This window comes from Etheostoma cragini, chromosome 3 (genome assembly GCF_013103735.1).
Source record: "Etheostoma cragini isolate CJK2018 chromosome 3, CSU_Ecrag_1.0, whole genome shotgun sequence".
NCBI classification, from domain to species: Eukaryota; Metazoa; Chordata; class Actinopteri; order Perciformes; family Percidae; genus Etheostoma; species Etheostoma cragini.
In genome coordinates this window covers 19,004,511-19,019,657 of record NC_048409.1, presented here as the reverse complement: position 1 = coordinate 19,019,657, position 15,147 = coordinate 19,004,511, and the positions used below count along the sequence as shown (strand labels likewise).

Sequence of the window (15,147 nt, the reverse complement as noted above, 5' to 3'; positions counted from 1 at the left end):
TTTCACAGGATGGCGCTGATATCATCACATGAGTATGCTTCTCAAAACTCTGATTATGCACCCTAAAACGTTTAACTTCCCAGAGCAGTCATTTCTTAATTTTTCCTCAGTTAATCAGAACGTAATAGGCCTACTTTATTCACAGAAGATGTTAGACTTGTTATCATAGCAGGGAATGGCACATGTGGAAGTAATAACATTAATGATGGCTCTGTTCCAGCAATTATATGCCACAATTAGTACTGTAATTAGTTGCACCTGTGTGTGATTCGTCCAAATGGCTGCTTCAAAGAAAAGGTGTAAATAAATGTAGCCTATTACACATTTTACCCAGGTAATGTTTGCCACCCCCAGGTTGAAAACCCTTGCCTTGCCTCTTTTTGAAAACATATTTTGACACTATCATATCATTTTTTTTCAAATGTATCTTTTAGGCTGTATGTGGAATTAATATTAAATATTTAAAGGCAACTAAGAACAACAAACTTGCTCAGCCCAAAGTGGACTTTAACATATGTCTATTTGGTACCTTAACTTGTGTTTTTTACTGTGAAATTGCATTTTAGTTTCTGGGGAATCACATGTTGAAGGTTTCTGAAAGCACGCAATAACTGTTATGTAGAGAAAATAGGGCTACTGTTCTACATTATGAGAAGCAAAAAAAGAAAAGTGTCAAATGTCAATGGCATACAAAAAAGCCACATTTTAAATATGACACTGAAGGTAACTTATGTTGTAAATGATTAGATCTGGAAAAGACATGTTAAAAGGAAAAGTCCTGGAACATGTAGTAGATGTGTCAAAGTACAGGGTGTTTCTCTCACATACTTGGTGCCTCTGCCTGACAAGAGTCTGAGGCATGAGGCTTAGACGCAGTTGCTTGTGGATTGTATGTTAACAGGGCTTTCTTCATCACTGGGCCTTTTTTACAAAGTGCAGTCTATAGGTGATTTGACAACATAAAGTGAGAATGTAAAAATGTATCAACTGTGAAAAAGAGAGCTATCCCTTTAATACTACCTGATTGTATTAGGCAATAATGCAAATGTATGCGCAGGACTGCTTTATGCTAATACTGAATTTAAAGAATCAAGGATACTTTGTCAGATGTTTAAATCACTGGTCAAAAACAAACATTGTGATTGTTTTTTTTAATCCAAAGACACTTTGTTAAATGAGTTTCCAAAAAATATTGATACTGCAATCTGAAATTACTAAAAGTGTGATACAATATGTTTATCCATATCACGTTGTGCCCCATCCTAACCCACGGCTTTGTTTGGAAACCGAGATATGTCAGCATTGTGTAGTGGATCAGGACACATTCCTATATTGTTCAAAAGGTGTTTATTTAGCTTTGGACGCCCCTAACTATTGGGGGATAGGGATTGGCAAATATCCTGTGAGATCCCTCTGTGAGAATTACTGGCATACTTTACTACGAATGTCAATTTTATAAAAATAAAAAAATTTAAGCATCTAGCATCCATGATCGTAAAATAACAGAATCAGTCAAATTCTCCAATGCTCTCTAAGCCCGTCCCTCTTCGGGACACTGTCATTTTGTGGATTTAACTTTGCGCTCCACCCAGGATACAGAGACACAGACGTTTATTTAGTCTGTTCACACTGAGTTAGTCCCGACCAGTGGACAGACTGTGACAGCCCACCTTCAACCCAACAACCTAATCTGCTTTTGAAACAGTAGTCGGCGTGCTGAGCCAGGAGCTAACCAGTAGCGCGGGCTCTCTCTCTCTCTCTCTCTCTGAGACCTGGGACACCGTGGCGAAGGGGAGAGCTCATTCCACAACACGGCAGTCCTCCATGGCTCTGTGCAACGGAGACAAGGTCAGTGGACCGGGGAGTACCCGCTGCTCTGGTACTGGGTAGCCCGCGTGACTTTGTGTTAGGACCCTAATTGCTGTTGTAGTCCTCTCTGTTAATTACGGCCTGTGTGTACCTCGGGGGGGAAAGTTAGAGAGCTCGGTACTACCAGTTCCGCTGAGGAGCAATGAGTACGCTGTGAATGCCTGTTGCAGTATAACATTAACACTTTGCTCATGGCTGCTAACTAGCCGTCAGGATATCTTAATTATGTTTAGCATAACGCTTTCTCATATTTCACACTGGACGTGACTGTTGTCTTCTTATGGTGGATCCCTCCAAAGACCCTTTGCCTCCAAGCACCGCGTGGGTTGTAGCATAGCTCCGCTAACACAACCAGCTGCTCGTAGGACCTGCTGCTACCAGGCTAATGGTGATTAGTTACTATCGTTTATAAGATCCTAGGATGGCAAAGGCATGACTCGCCCTACTCTCCCTCTGATTTGTTAGTACTAGTTGCATACTCTGGTTGGGTTGGTTTGAGTTAGGCAAGAGGAGTGGGATTGGTTAGGTTAGGAATGTCAGGGTAAGCCAACCAGACGCTGAGCGGGGCGGAACATGCCTTCGTCATCCTAGGAATAAAAATACTCGCCTACTGTTTATAGTGTCCTCGAGCTAACATGCTACCTAGAGAATTTGATAGCTAGCTTTAGCCGGGAGGTCCGAATGTGTAATGATAGTACAACTAACTGAAGTCTTATGTATATGTGTTATTCTTTTAATATTATGAATGATTTGACGTTCATTTTAAAAAGTGACATTGAGCTTGTGGCAAACTAATTTAATATATGTGGTTACTGTCACACGGAACGTTATCTGACAGGTTTGCTAACGTCGTCACTAAGCTAGTATGAGCCAACTTGCGGTTAACGGTCTGACAACTAGAGCCACCAATGCTTCTATGGTATCCGCTGATTTTGAAGTTTGCTGTAAAACTGTCAAGTATTTTTTTGTCGTGATAATACTGCTAGAGCTGCTGTGATTGAAACCGAAGGCGATGGTAACGTTAGGATGTCTGATTGAAGCTGTTTTTAGAAAACATCCACGACGGAAGTGTTTTAGTAAACCACGTGGGATCATGTTTCTCTTCTTGCTCTAGCTAGTGTACCCAGTTTGTGGAGATTAATTAGCTGTCAGTGGTCTAACTGATGTCAACCGTTACTTCTTTAATTTTTTTTCCCCAAACTTTGATCTGCGGATATGTTTATTATAATAACCAAACATACAGAGTTGTCGATGTAAAGCACAATACTATTATTTACAGTATGTCATTTTAAAAAAGTTTTTACGAAAAATGTTTATCTTTTATTGCTTATTTTTAACAGTTGTACTCTTGAAAAGCACTTGGTGATTTTGTTCTGTAAATGTGCTGTATTTAATAAACTAATTATTATCCTGCTCACTAATAGCCTGACTAACTTGTGGGTTTCATGTCATTCTACTGGGTTACTGCACGTTTCACAATGGTACATTTCTCTCTGTATTGAAGCTCACATGGTCATAATGATGTTAGGCCTTATTAAGTCACAGTTTCCATGGGTAGGGCAGAAATAAAGCACAATTTTGTTGAGGAGGAATGGGTTGCATTACAAAACTAGTCACCCATAGCACCACCAAATTGTTGAAACTAAGCATTTATATTTTCTGTGTGTGATAGTCAAATTAATTTGGTAAACAGTAGTGTGCAAAAGCAACTGAATGTATACTTTTCTGCCTGCTTAGCTCAACAGAATGTGTGTATTTCTGACTGTGCATGCCAACAGCTGGAGATCAGCAGTGCAGAGCAGAATGGATCATGTGAGGGGGCGGTGGCGATCCTGGATGCTGGGGCCCAGTATGGCAAGGTGATTGACAGACGGGTGCGAGAGATGTGTGTACGCTCTGAGATCCTCCCTTTAGAGACGCCGGCCTTTGCTATCAGAGAACAAGGCTACAGGTAAGCATGAGAAGCATATTATTCAGGGGGGATTGTTCTTGTTTGCCTTGTAGCATTTTTATTACATCATTATGTCAATATGAAAGTCTTTTATAATATATTTTGCCTTGGTTGTTTATGTCTCCTTTGCACTTCTCAGAGCAATCATCATTTCAGGAGGTCCAGCCTCTGTGTACGCAGAAGATGCCCCCTGGTTCGACCCTGCCATTTTCACTATCGGAAAGCCTGTCCTTGGGATTTGCTATGGAATGCAGGTATTTATACAGATGCATACACAGTAAAACTCTGTGATGGGAGGCTTTTATAGTGATTAGGTAGACAGGTAGACCCTCCTTCTTCCACAAGGCCTTTGTTCATAGAAGCATTTATGTTACACACATTCACTATTATTTGCTATGCTTTGCGAACAATCTACACCATGCTGCTGTTCAGCTCTCCTGGGCCAGCTGGGACTTCACCACCTTCTTCAAGGGCACCTTAACAATAGCTGAGGGAGATCAGAGAATTACTTGCTTAATTTTCCCAGCTGGCCTGGAAATTAAAACCAGTCGCCGTCCATTCTCAGTCTAGCAAATTTCTCTAGACAGTTGGCAGTTGTAACTTCTTTAAAATAACACTATTTTTTGTGTGTGTTTGTTACAGATGATGAATAAAGTTTTTGGCGGCACAGTACACAAAAAGAGTGTAAGGGAAGATGGAGTGTTCAGTATTGGACTGGACAACACGTGTTCTCTCTATAGGTAATATGGCTGCTCAAGTGGATCACAAGCAAATTAAATTGTTCTTTATGTGTCATTATATATAAAATATGTGTCACGATAAGCAGTAGTTCTAATTGGCTTCTTGGAGCTGCACATCCTTGCCTTAACCTTGCGTTATCCATGCGTAATTTTATAATCAGATATATTTGGTGAGGGAAGATGACAGAAGGTGACATACTGGGCATTGCCCCTTCAGCCGGTGTTTGTTTGCCAGTGCATTTAGCTGTAGATGGAAGGCGAATGGGGTCTATTTGACAAGAATGTAACATGTTGAAGATAGTGTGTGTGTGTATATATATATATATATAATCATGTAATCTTATGGTGAGTACAGTACCATCACTTCTCTTAAATAACTGACAAAATGTTGTGGTTTGTAAAACACAACCGCTGCTCAACTGGTTTGTCCCAGTGCCATATTTGCTAGATAGACGTCAGAAGCATTCCCGTAGTCACATATTTTACCCTGGCTGTTAGACAAATAGTGCAGAGTCTAAAATAATTGGCTAAAAGTTCTCCTTAAGTCCCTTAGCTGTCTGCCCTCACACTCAACTCACATGCACCCAGTGAAAGGTGGGCCTGTACACATAATACTATTACCGGTATATGCAATGGTATTGAACACCACACACCTTCCTCTGACGTCAGCATCTGTGTTCATCTTATCAGAGGCCTTCAGAAGGAGGAACTGGTCCTGCTGACCCATGGAGACAGCGTTGATAAAGTGGCTGATGGCTTTAAAGTGGTGGCCCGATCAGGAAACATCATTGCCGGTGAGCAGAGTGTGAATTGGGTTGTAGCCCTCAATAACATAATCAAAAATAGATTGTGGTTGTACACTCACATGCAAGTTCCGAATAATCAGCTATATTTGTTAGAAGGCCTTGGACTGTGTTTGTATTTACGTCTGACGCTCTGAGAAGAATGTTCAATCTGTGTTTTGTCTATTTTTCCCATTCTATCTGAAATCCTGATTTTATTTTTTATGTTATAGTTTTTTTTATTTATTTTAAATGTATAAGTGGCATTTAAAGAGGATAAATGGCTACGGTAACAGTCCTTTGCTGCCACATCTGTTTCCCCAACCAGGAATTGCTAATGAACAGAAGAAGCTGTATGGGACACAGTTTCACCCTGAAGTGGACTTGACCGAGAGAGGCATTGAGATGCTGCGTAACTTCCTGTTCGAGATTGCAGGATGCACAAGTACTTTCACCGTACAGAACCGTGAACAGGCGTGCATCAACGACATCAGAGAAAAAGTAGACAAGTCTAAAGTCCTGGTGAGTAAAACTGCACAAAGTTTTCCTGATTGTTTGTGTTATTCAAATTATTTTTCGGGTAAAGTGATGACTTACAAGAAGTACCAGCATCAGAAAAGAGAGCAACATTTTTTCCCCAGCACATTTGAATCTATAATGGGAGATTATTTGACTCAAATTCTAAAGCAGGGGTAGGGAATGTAAAGCGTGATAGCCACTCAGAAAGTGGTGACAGCAGCAATAGTGGGAAGTAAAGTAGAACCAATTAAACTCTCAAATTAAACCCTGTTTTATCTGAAAAGAGGTAGTCGTCTCCCCGAGTGGCTTCAAACTGGGCTTCGTCTCAGGGGAGTGTAAGGGCGATAAATGAGTGTGAGAAAAAGGCTCAGAGCACAGGATTTATACTTAAAGAAATACATGCAGCCTCTGTTTCTTGTTCCTCTACTACAGTCTGAGGGCTATGTATTTCAATCTTTGTTGTATACTCTTGTTATAGGTTCTTCCTGCAGTAGCAATTGGCAAATGTGGCATTGTAGGTGTGTGTGTGTGTGTGTGTGTGTGAAGAGTTGGTAGTCAGCTAATTATAAGTAAAGAAGTGTCAAGGCTGTAATCGTGACATCTTATTTGATTGAGTTCATAATACCTAATATTTTATAGCCTGCCAGCAGAAAAAAACCCACCAGATATTTCCAAGACAACATGACTGATACATTGGGAGGCTAACATGAATATAAATATGACGTATAGCTGATTAGAGAGCAAGACATAGTAAGTGCAAGGGGTTTATTAATACTTCCTCCTTAATTTAGCAGGGTTACGGTTGGATGTCTCTACTCAACCATCTGGCTGCACAGTTTTTAATGACTGTTTGTAATGTTTTTTTCAGGTGCTGCTGAGCGGCGGGGTAGACTCAACAGTTTGCACAGCTCTCCTTAACAAAGCTCTTAACCAGGACCAGGTGATAGCAGTTCACATCGACAATGGCTTCATGAGGAAGAGAGAGAGTCTGAGTGTGGAGGAGGCCCTCACCAAGCTGGGCATCAAACTCAAAGGTAGGGACAAAAGTCCCGGTGGTCTTAATGAAGTACGGGTGGTGCAATAAGAACACAACTTAGTACATCCCATGATTGTACTTCCTTATACTTGTTTTTAAAGTTTACATTGCCATGTGATGGGCAACTGCCATTATTTTTGACATTTTATAAACCATATGACTAATTATTAATAAGAACTAAATAAAAACAGTTGAAACCTTGGATATTACAAGGTACTGAAGTATTATATTTATTTTGTCTTTGATGTAATCTTGGAGAAGAACATTTTTGTGTTCCTTGTGACCCAATGGTGTCTTCTTCCTTTTTCTTTTTTTCCTCTAAAATATTGCTCTATTTAGTGGTAAATGCAGCTCACACCTTCTACAACGGAACGACAACCCTCCCCATCTCTGAAGAGGACAGGACGCCACGAAAACGCATCAGCAAGACTTTGAACATGACTACCAACCCAGAAGAAAAAAGGAAAATCATTGGAGATACATTTGTCAAAGTGGGTACTGGGTTTCAATCCTTTGTGTTGTGGAAAGTCTTTGTTATATTACACACTTTGATTTGAACCTGCAAGCTTGTTTTCCCTGCAGCATTGTTACCATGGAATACATGTGACTTTGTGATTTGTGTTGCTTCACAGGTGGCAAATGAAGTGATAGGAGAGATGAATCTGAAGCCAGAAGAGGTTTTCCTGGCCCAGGGTACATTGCGGCCTGATCTCATTGAGAGTGCCTCTCACCTTGCCAGCGGCAAAGCAGAGGTCATCAAGACACACCACAACGACACTGAGCTCATCCGCAAACTCAGAGATGAGGTACTGCACACATGCACGTACCCACACAAATACTAACCTATTAGTTTCTCTAATACATACTGCTGCTTCAGCATGTGGCCCTCATATTCAGGAAAATGGATACAATTATAAATGCATACATGTATACCATTAGACAAAATAACAAATAATTTTAGTTTAATGCCAAATAGCACTAAGCCATCTGTCAGTCATTGTTTACAAAAATGGTAGAATTACATAACCTATTGATAGGTGGACACAGATTCTGCTAAAGGCCATGGTTAATCACCACAAATAGTTATTTGAATTCTACAGTACAATATACTGTATTTTTGCTGTGGGGACGGGCATCACCATTGCACATAGTTTTCACATCCACTAATATGCTGCTCATATCATTATATCTACACAATGACTTCTGGGCACTACTTGTTAAACTAAAGTATGTCTTTAGGTTTTGCTTACTTTCTACCTTAAATGGTACAAGCTTGTATCTTGAGCAGAGGGAAGGAGTGGCCTCTGATAAGAGTAGGTTTTGTGGCAGGCTGCACAGACAGTTTGATGCAGTGGTACAGACAGATTTTCATACTTCGCTCTTCTGCATCTCATAATGCTTTGACTTTGAAGGACTGCGTGATACAAGAGTGACATGAACCTCTGCTCAATGCTGTAAACCATAAGTCTGTGTAAAAAGAACATCTGCTGTTTCAGTTTAGAGCAGATATTATGAAAGTCAGACAAGCAGAGCAATAATGCAGTAACCCTGACTCATTGAAAACATCTTCTGTGTCCACACATTCAGGAAATATTTCTTAATCACTGGGAGGAGGCAAAACACCTAAACATCTTTACTGTTTTATTGAAAGTGAACATTATCTACATCATCCTTCATCCCCTAAAGAGTTTTTCCTTCTTTAACAGTGGTATTAGACTACATTTAAAAGAAGCACTGAAGTTTCTGTGAAGAACATTCACACTCCTTAGCTGTTTACTGCTCATATATTAATGCTGTTTTGTGTTGTTTTGCTCAGCACTTTTTATATGAACGCACAGCTATGCAAGTTAAACATACCACTTACTCCCACACTGTGGCAATGCTGATTCCACTTATTTCTGATCCTCCAGGGAAAAGTAATCGAACCACTCAAAGATTTCCATAAAGATGAGGTCAGAGCGCTGGGGAGAGAGCTGGGCCTGCCAGAGGAGATTGTCTCCCGACACCCTTTCCCTGGCAAGTATATTTTATTGTTTTGTTTATTTCACACGTCCTCATTGTATATTTAGACACAATTTCATGAGGTACAATGACCAGGCACAGGCAATGTGAAATGGGAAACCCCAAATAAGCTACTAAAAGCTTTTCGGAGGGGCCTTATAATAAACATACAACAAATAATATACCAACCAAAAATGTTACCATGGGCACATGCCTATGATCCGACTGCTCTGACAAAACTTTACAAAAGCGATTTATTAAACATAATGCTTTTTTTCTACCATTGTCTCCTTCCTATATCTCTCTCTCTCTTTCCCGCTGTACCCATATACTTATTCAATCAGACAAACTCAGAACTGTCCTCCTGTCACTCTTGGATTTGCTAAAAGTGCACCTCCTCTCTGCTTTGCCTTTTAGGGCCTGGTTTGTCCATCAGAGTGATTTGTGCAGAGGAGCCCTACATCTGTAAGGACTTTGCTGAAACAAACAACATCCTCAAAATTATCACAGACTTCTCTGCAAGCGTCAAAAAGGTCAGAACAAAGCATATTCATCAAGAAAAGCTAATGTCACTGTAAACGAATCTTAATTTATGTAATTGCCCATACAATTTGTTAAATACGGTGATTATGCTTATTCTTTTGTTGCAAAACTTGGATTATAATCCCAAAAGCGTGTGCGTGCGTGTGTGTGTGCGTGTGTGTGTGTGTGTGTGTGTGTGTGTGTGTGTGTGTAATGGACCAAAAGCCTAATAAGTCTGATGATTTAAAGAGGTTTTGTGTCTTTTTTTTTTTTTTTTTTTTTTTTTTTTTTTAGGTACCTTCTTTTTCCCTTTGCTGCTAAAGAGAGGGCATCACCCTGAAAAATAGAGCACATATACAGAAGTCACACTACATATGGGCTGTTTGTGGATGGTTGTCTGATAGTAGTAGTAGTAGTAGTAGTAGTAGTAGTAGTAGTACTACTTTGACATTGTAAATCAAGGTTTTGGTGACAAAGATGATGAACACATTTGAAGCTGCTAAATGAGAAGTGTTCCCAAAATGAGTAAAAAGGTGGTCCCAACATAGTCAGAGTTATTTCTGTGGTCTCTGTCATTTCAGTTCCGATTTTATCATGCTTCTTTAAATCCCTCTCTCTCCCCTCCAGCCCCATGCCTTGCTGCAGAGAGTCAAGTCGTGCATATCAGACGAGGAGGAAGAGAAGCTCATGCAGATCACCAGCCTTCATTCACTCAATGCCTTCCTACTGCCCATTAAAACTGTTGGCGTCCAGGTAACCCTTTGGGTCAATCAATTCATCAAACCCACCCAGTTCCTCTAAACTATTGTCTGTCCAGTGCCCAGCAAAATCTTGTTGGATGGCTTTACTTACAAATTGAGGGTTTTAAGGTCTACATATATTTACAGTCTACATATCATCTTCTATCTCACATGCTGTGAATAATACTTCCAGTGACGTGCAGCCCGAATGTGTTAAACCAGTCCAAATAGTTGCTTGTTAGGGCCCAAATAAAAAAATTAGTCATAGGTTAATGTTCCAAAACAAAATGCTTGCTTTGTGGCCAAAACAATGATTGACTACAAAGCTTTTTTTGTTTAGGAGCTAGTGCATGTCCATGTATGTGGGGAATTTAAATGTCTCTACCACTGCTGCTGAATGTCCAGAGGCAGGGGAAGCTTGAAACAGTGTCTCACTTTTGCTGTTTTGTCTCGCTGTGTTATAACTATAATTTAGTGGTCAACCCCTAGACACACCCACCCACCCACCCAAAGCATCTGTGTCTTACTTGTTGACTCTCTCTAGGCCTAGTCATGGGAGGGATCTGTTAGAACTATTGTAGCACATTTTAGTTTCTTCCTCAACTTCACTTATGTTGACCAATGTTAGGCGAACATACAAAGAGTGTGTTCTGTAGAAATAGTTAAACATGGCAAAAAAACAACACATCCCATCCCGAGTAGTTTATGACCTCCAGTGTTGCTTGGAGAAAAGCATCGTCATGATACTTTCCTCACCCAAACATTGCAGTCAGCCAGTGTCGGTGTGGGGATGTGTGGGTGGGTCCTTTTCCTTCCTGTTTGAGGCCAGAGTTTTAAATTTACCCTAAACCTCAAATTGTGGGACAGACAGGAGACATTGGACAAACACGGGCAGCGTTTATTGCCTGGGGAATTTCTTGGAAGTGAAAACATACAGATGTGCATACTCTGTTTATAGAATTTTGACTGTTTATTTAAATGAAAAATAAGAATGTTTGGAAAATTACAAATGCGTCTGCTAACCTTTGCTCAAGATGTGTGTTCTGTTTTGTTTTCCTTGTTACTCTGACGGTAAAAATAACATAAAAATACATCTTTGGTTTCAGGGTGATTGCCGATCCTACAGTTACGTGTGCGGCATCACAAGTAAAGAGTCTCCACACTGGGAATCTCTCATGTTCCTGGCTAGACTCATCCCTCGCATGTGCCATAGCATCAACAGGTAATAAACACTCTTTGCTTACATCTGTACTCTTCAGTGGTCCTCAGTAATATTTGGTCCTCACATTAGACACTAAGTGCAGTCAGTGATCAGTAGAACACACAAACACGCCCATTTATTCATGTCTTTCCTTTTTCCAGAGTTGTGTATGTGTTTGGGTCCCACATGAAAGAGCCGCCTACAGACATTACTCCAACTTTCCTGACCACAGGCGTTCTGAGCACGCTCAGACAGGCTGACTTTGTAGCTCACTCTATCCTTCGAGAGTCTGGTAAGTGTGTGTGTCCAAGTGAGTTTTAGACACTTTAATTTAGCCCTGTGTAATGAAGCATTACAGATTATTTGGGATGATTTATATTTGAGCAAATGCAAAATGGATGCAACCACAAGACTTTCCAACAGTACAGTTTCTCTAAAACCATTTACTCCTTTTTACAAAGCCTGGTGTTACTATGCCTATATATGTAACCAGGAAAGTGTATGTGTCTGCACACATCCATCCACATGGGGAATTTAACATTTCCTCACAGGCAAACCAGATATTTGTTCTCCAGTGAGAAGAACTGTCTTTCCTGATATGTCTGTATTTTTCTGACTGTGGCCATAGTTTCACTCTGTACCCCATCATGCTAATTAGATTTCACACTAAATCTTCTCTCTTTTTTAAATTATTTTGCCTTTTTCTGTACCGTTTGTCATATAAACTTTTTTTGAATGTCTTGAGCCGTTGTATGCTATTTCTTTTCTTTTTACAAATGTTTCTCTGTCCGGCTCCTCTTTAAGGCTATTCTGGTAAGATCAGCCAGATGCCGGTCATCCTGACCCCCCTGCACTTTGATCGGGACCCACTGCAAAAGCAGCCATCGTGTCGACGCTCCGTGGTGGTCCGCACCTTCATCACCAGCGATTTCATGACCGGCATTCCCGCCATGCCGGGCAACCATATCCCAGAGGAGGTATGTCACGATTCAACCTCTCAACTTGGTCTTAGTGTTTTGCTAGACTTGACGGGTATCATCTTACCATCATTGATACTAACCTAGGTTCAGGCATTAAGCGTTATCGGCCCAAGAATTATTTGAATAATAATAAAGGCGCATCACAATGTCTTCTTTCTGGTAGTTCAGTGTTTCAGGAGTTATTTGTCTTATCTGTTTTCCCAGGTGGTGCTGAAGATGGTAAATGAGATCAAGAAGATCCCCGGCATCTCCAGAGTCATGTATGATCTGACCTCCAAACCACCTGGCACCACAGAGTGGGAATAAAACCCAACATGATTTCATACCGATAGGACACACACTCACACACAATGCACAAACACACTCGACAGATATCAGAGAGGGCTGGTGAACTCCTCTCCTTGTCTGTCCTTCCTATCTCCCTACTTTTCCTCACCCCCGCCCCTCCCTCATGTACCTCCACCCCTCTCTTTAACATTCCCACGGAAGGCAGACCGTACTGTGACGGGCGCACATGCAAAGGCGCCACTACTCTGCTCTCCCTACCACTCCTCCCTGGTCTTAATATTTTTGGCAATAGGGATTGATTAATGTTGGTTATTGATAATATATTGTCATTTTTGATCCATGTACATCAATGTATTTCCTCTCTTATGATGAAAAGATTAATTGCTGCTTCCTTTTTGTAAGGTCAACCATTAAAGGCAAGCAGTGAGAAGCTGTGTAAGTTCAGAAAGTAGACATTCATGTTGTGCCTCAGGTTGCATTATGGGACTAGCTAAACATAAAAACAAGCAAACAAAAGTGTCATGAAAAGAAACAGAAGGAGAGTTTCAGCAATTGTTTTCCTGCCTTTTTGTCAGATGTTTTTGTTTCGCTATTGTAGGTCAGAATACTATTCTCTCTATTTGTCCATTCACTTTTCTGCCTGTATACTGTGTTATGAAGGTTGTTGGTTTTTAAACAAAAAATGCAACCAATGTGACCAATCAATTTTTAAGCTTTTTGTTTTGCCAAAAGTAGAATATGCTGTGGTGATATGTAACATTGTGGGATCATCTGAAGATCTTCTCCGAGCTACGTTTGTTGACCAGAGCTCTTGACTTGCTGCTGTGGGACATTGTGGACAGCAGTCAAACCAAGATTAGCTTCAGTAGGATGACTAGTGTGCAGGAGGCCAATATGATGGGTAACTTTGTATGTGCCTGTTCTATTAATTTAGTTTTTCTTTGGTGTGACCTGACCTGGACTTTAATGTTTCCAGAAAAGAGGATATAACATAGTTTCTCCTCATGCTGCAATATGTATGCTTTTTATGAAGAATAAACATGACAAGAGGATTAACTAATGACAAAATTATAAGTACGGTAGAGTTATAACCACATTCTGTAAATTGCTGTCATTTCATCATTATTTTGCAGGTCTTTTGTTGTGCAGGGGTACATTTTAGCACGTTGTCTCTTTTTTTATTCTACCCACCCATAGCTCTGTAGTGTTAAACGTCAGGTTAAGAACACTGTCTGTTGGCATCTCTAACGTAACTTCACTTTGTCTCAAAAAGGCGTTGACTGCTTAATTTTTCTGATATCAAAACATGCAGCACATCATAATCTCTAGTGTCTCTCGTGGTTTAGACCTCAGTGAATACAGTGCTCAGGTTTAACTGAGATTTAAAAAGTGTATTGTACCCCGATAGAGACATCTCACTTGCGGTAATTGTCATGCCTCCAGTATTTGTCTTTGTGCCTCTAATCTTCTGTTATCTCCTTAAGCTTTAGTGGCAAAAATACTCCTAATGCCAAATTAATTGTTTTCCTCACTTGTCTTAACTGCTATTAGAGTTTCTCCCTCTGTTCTGCATTTAATAAGTGAAGTTTATGTTACATTTCCACAGAAAAACAACTTAATAATATTGGACACATAATTTTGTAGTTGAATTTAACTGCAATATCGATAAGATTAAGTTATGCAATTTAATGTCTTTTTTTTGTTTTGTTTTTTATTTTAAATGTTTGTTCCATGCTCATTCTCCTTAGTAACGTGCCTCAAATTAAGCCACTGCATGCAGTTTCAACTATGATGACATTTGTACAATGGACAACTGAGCTTTAATAAAGATCTCCATGTTGAAACTTCTTTTCTTTTATATGCAACTTATCAACGGCTTTGCAATTTTGTTTGCTGTTTGGATAACTTTCTTTGTAATAATTTTCATTTTGATATTTTTGTTTTTCTTCTTGTTTACCACAGTTAATCAGTATCAATCTTTGGAGTACCTTTTGTGTTAAAATAAGAACAAATGTAAGTAACCCCAGTAAAACGGAGGCTGAAAGATAACTAACGTGCCTATGATCTAAGTCCTTGTAGAGGTGAGAGTAAATGCAGCTTGTGCTAACCCCACTCTGCTTTATTTTTCATTTTATTTAACCAGGCAAAGTCCCATTGAGTTACAGTAACTCTTCTCTCAGGGAGTCCTGGCCAAGACGGTTGGCAAAAGGTTTTAAAATACATTTACAAAATACAAAAGACCGGACAAATGTTACATACTACACCACAAATCTCTATACATACTACAACACAAACAAGACATTACACTTAAGCTGATACAGACATGCAACTTTAAGGAAACGTAGTTTAAAGCAATTACACTGTTCAGTGAGAGTTGACTTTAAAAGATTTTTAAATGTATTGAAAGCTGGAAGGGATTCTAGATTCAAAGTGTTTTGAAGTTCATTCCAGACATTTAGTGCATGTGATGAGAAAGCAGTTTCACCAAGCTCTATTCTTGTTGATGGAATAGTTAATC

At 39.9% G+C, this 15,147-nt stretch overlaps 1 protein-coding gene across 2 annotated transcripts; it reads left to right on the top strand.

The window, feature by feature from the left end:
* Positions 1-1,604: 1,604 nt before the first annotated feature.
* gmps (guanine monophosphate synthase) lies at positions 1,605-14,477 on the top strand. Of its 2 annotated transcripts, none has more exons than XM_034867085.1 (16): positions 1,605-1,848; positions 3,648-3,820; positions 3,960-4,074; positions 4,463-4,556; positions 5,247-5,354; positions 5,671-5,864; positions 6,730-6,895; positions 7,237-7,388; positions 7,530-7,703; positions 8,808-8,913; positions 9,316-9,431; positions 10,048-10,173; positions 11,267-11,382; positions 11,523-11,653; positions 12,166-12,338; positions 12,546-14,477. In XM_034867085.1, the coding sequence occupies exons 1-16, from the start codon at positions 1,825-1,827 to the stop codon at positions 12,645-12,647; spliced, it is 2,070 nt and encodes a 689-aa protein (XP_034722976.1). In that variant the 5' UTR covers positions 1,605-1,824; the 3' UTR covers positions 12,648-14,477. The 2 variants fall into 2 exon arrangements, with proteins under 2 accessions (XP_034722976.1, XP_034722977.1); XM_034867086.1 differs by having other exon boundaries at positions 4,463-4,560; positions 5,251-5,354.
* Positions 14,478-15,147: the final 670 nt, after the last annotated feature.

Bases quoted from the DNA above. Each gene is read 5' to 3' on its own strand.
- gmps (XM_034867085.1), top strand. From the start codon at position 1,825: ATGGCTCTGTGCAACGGAGACAAG. The intron at 5,355-5,670 runs GTGAGCAGAGTG...TTCCCCAACCAG, and splicing joins ATCAGGAAACATCATTGCCG to GAATTGCTAATGAACAGAAG. The intron at 7,704-8,807 runs GTACTGCACACA...CTGATCCTCCAG, and splicing joins TCCGCAAACTCAGAGATGAG to GGAAAAGTAATCGAACCACT.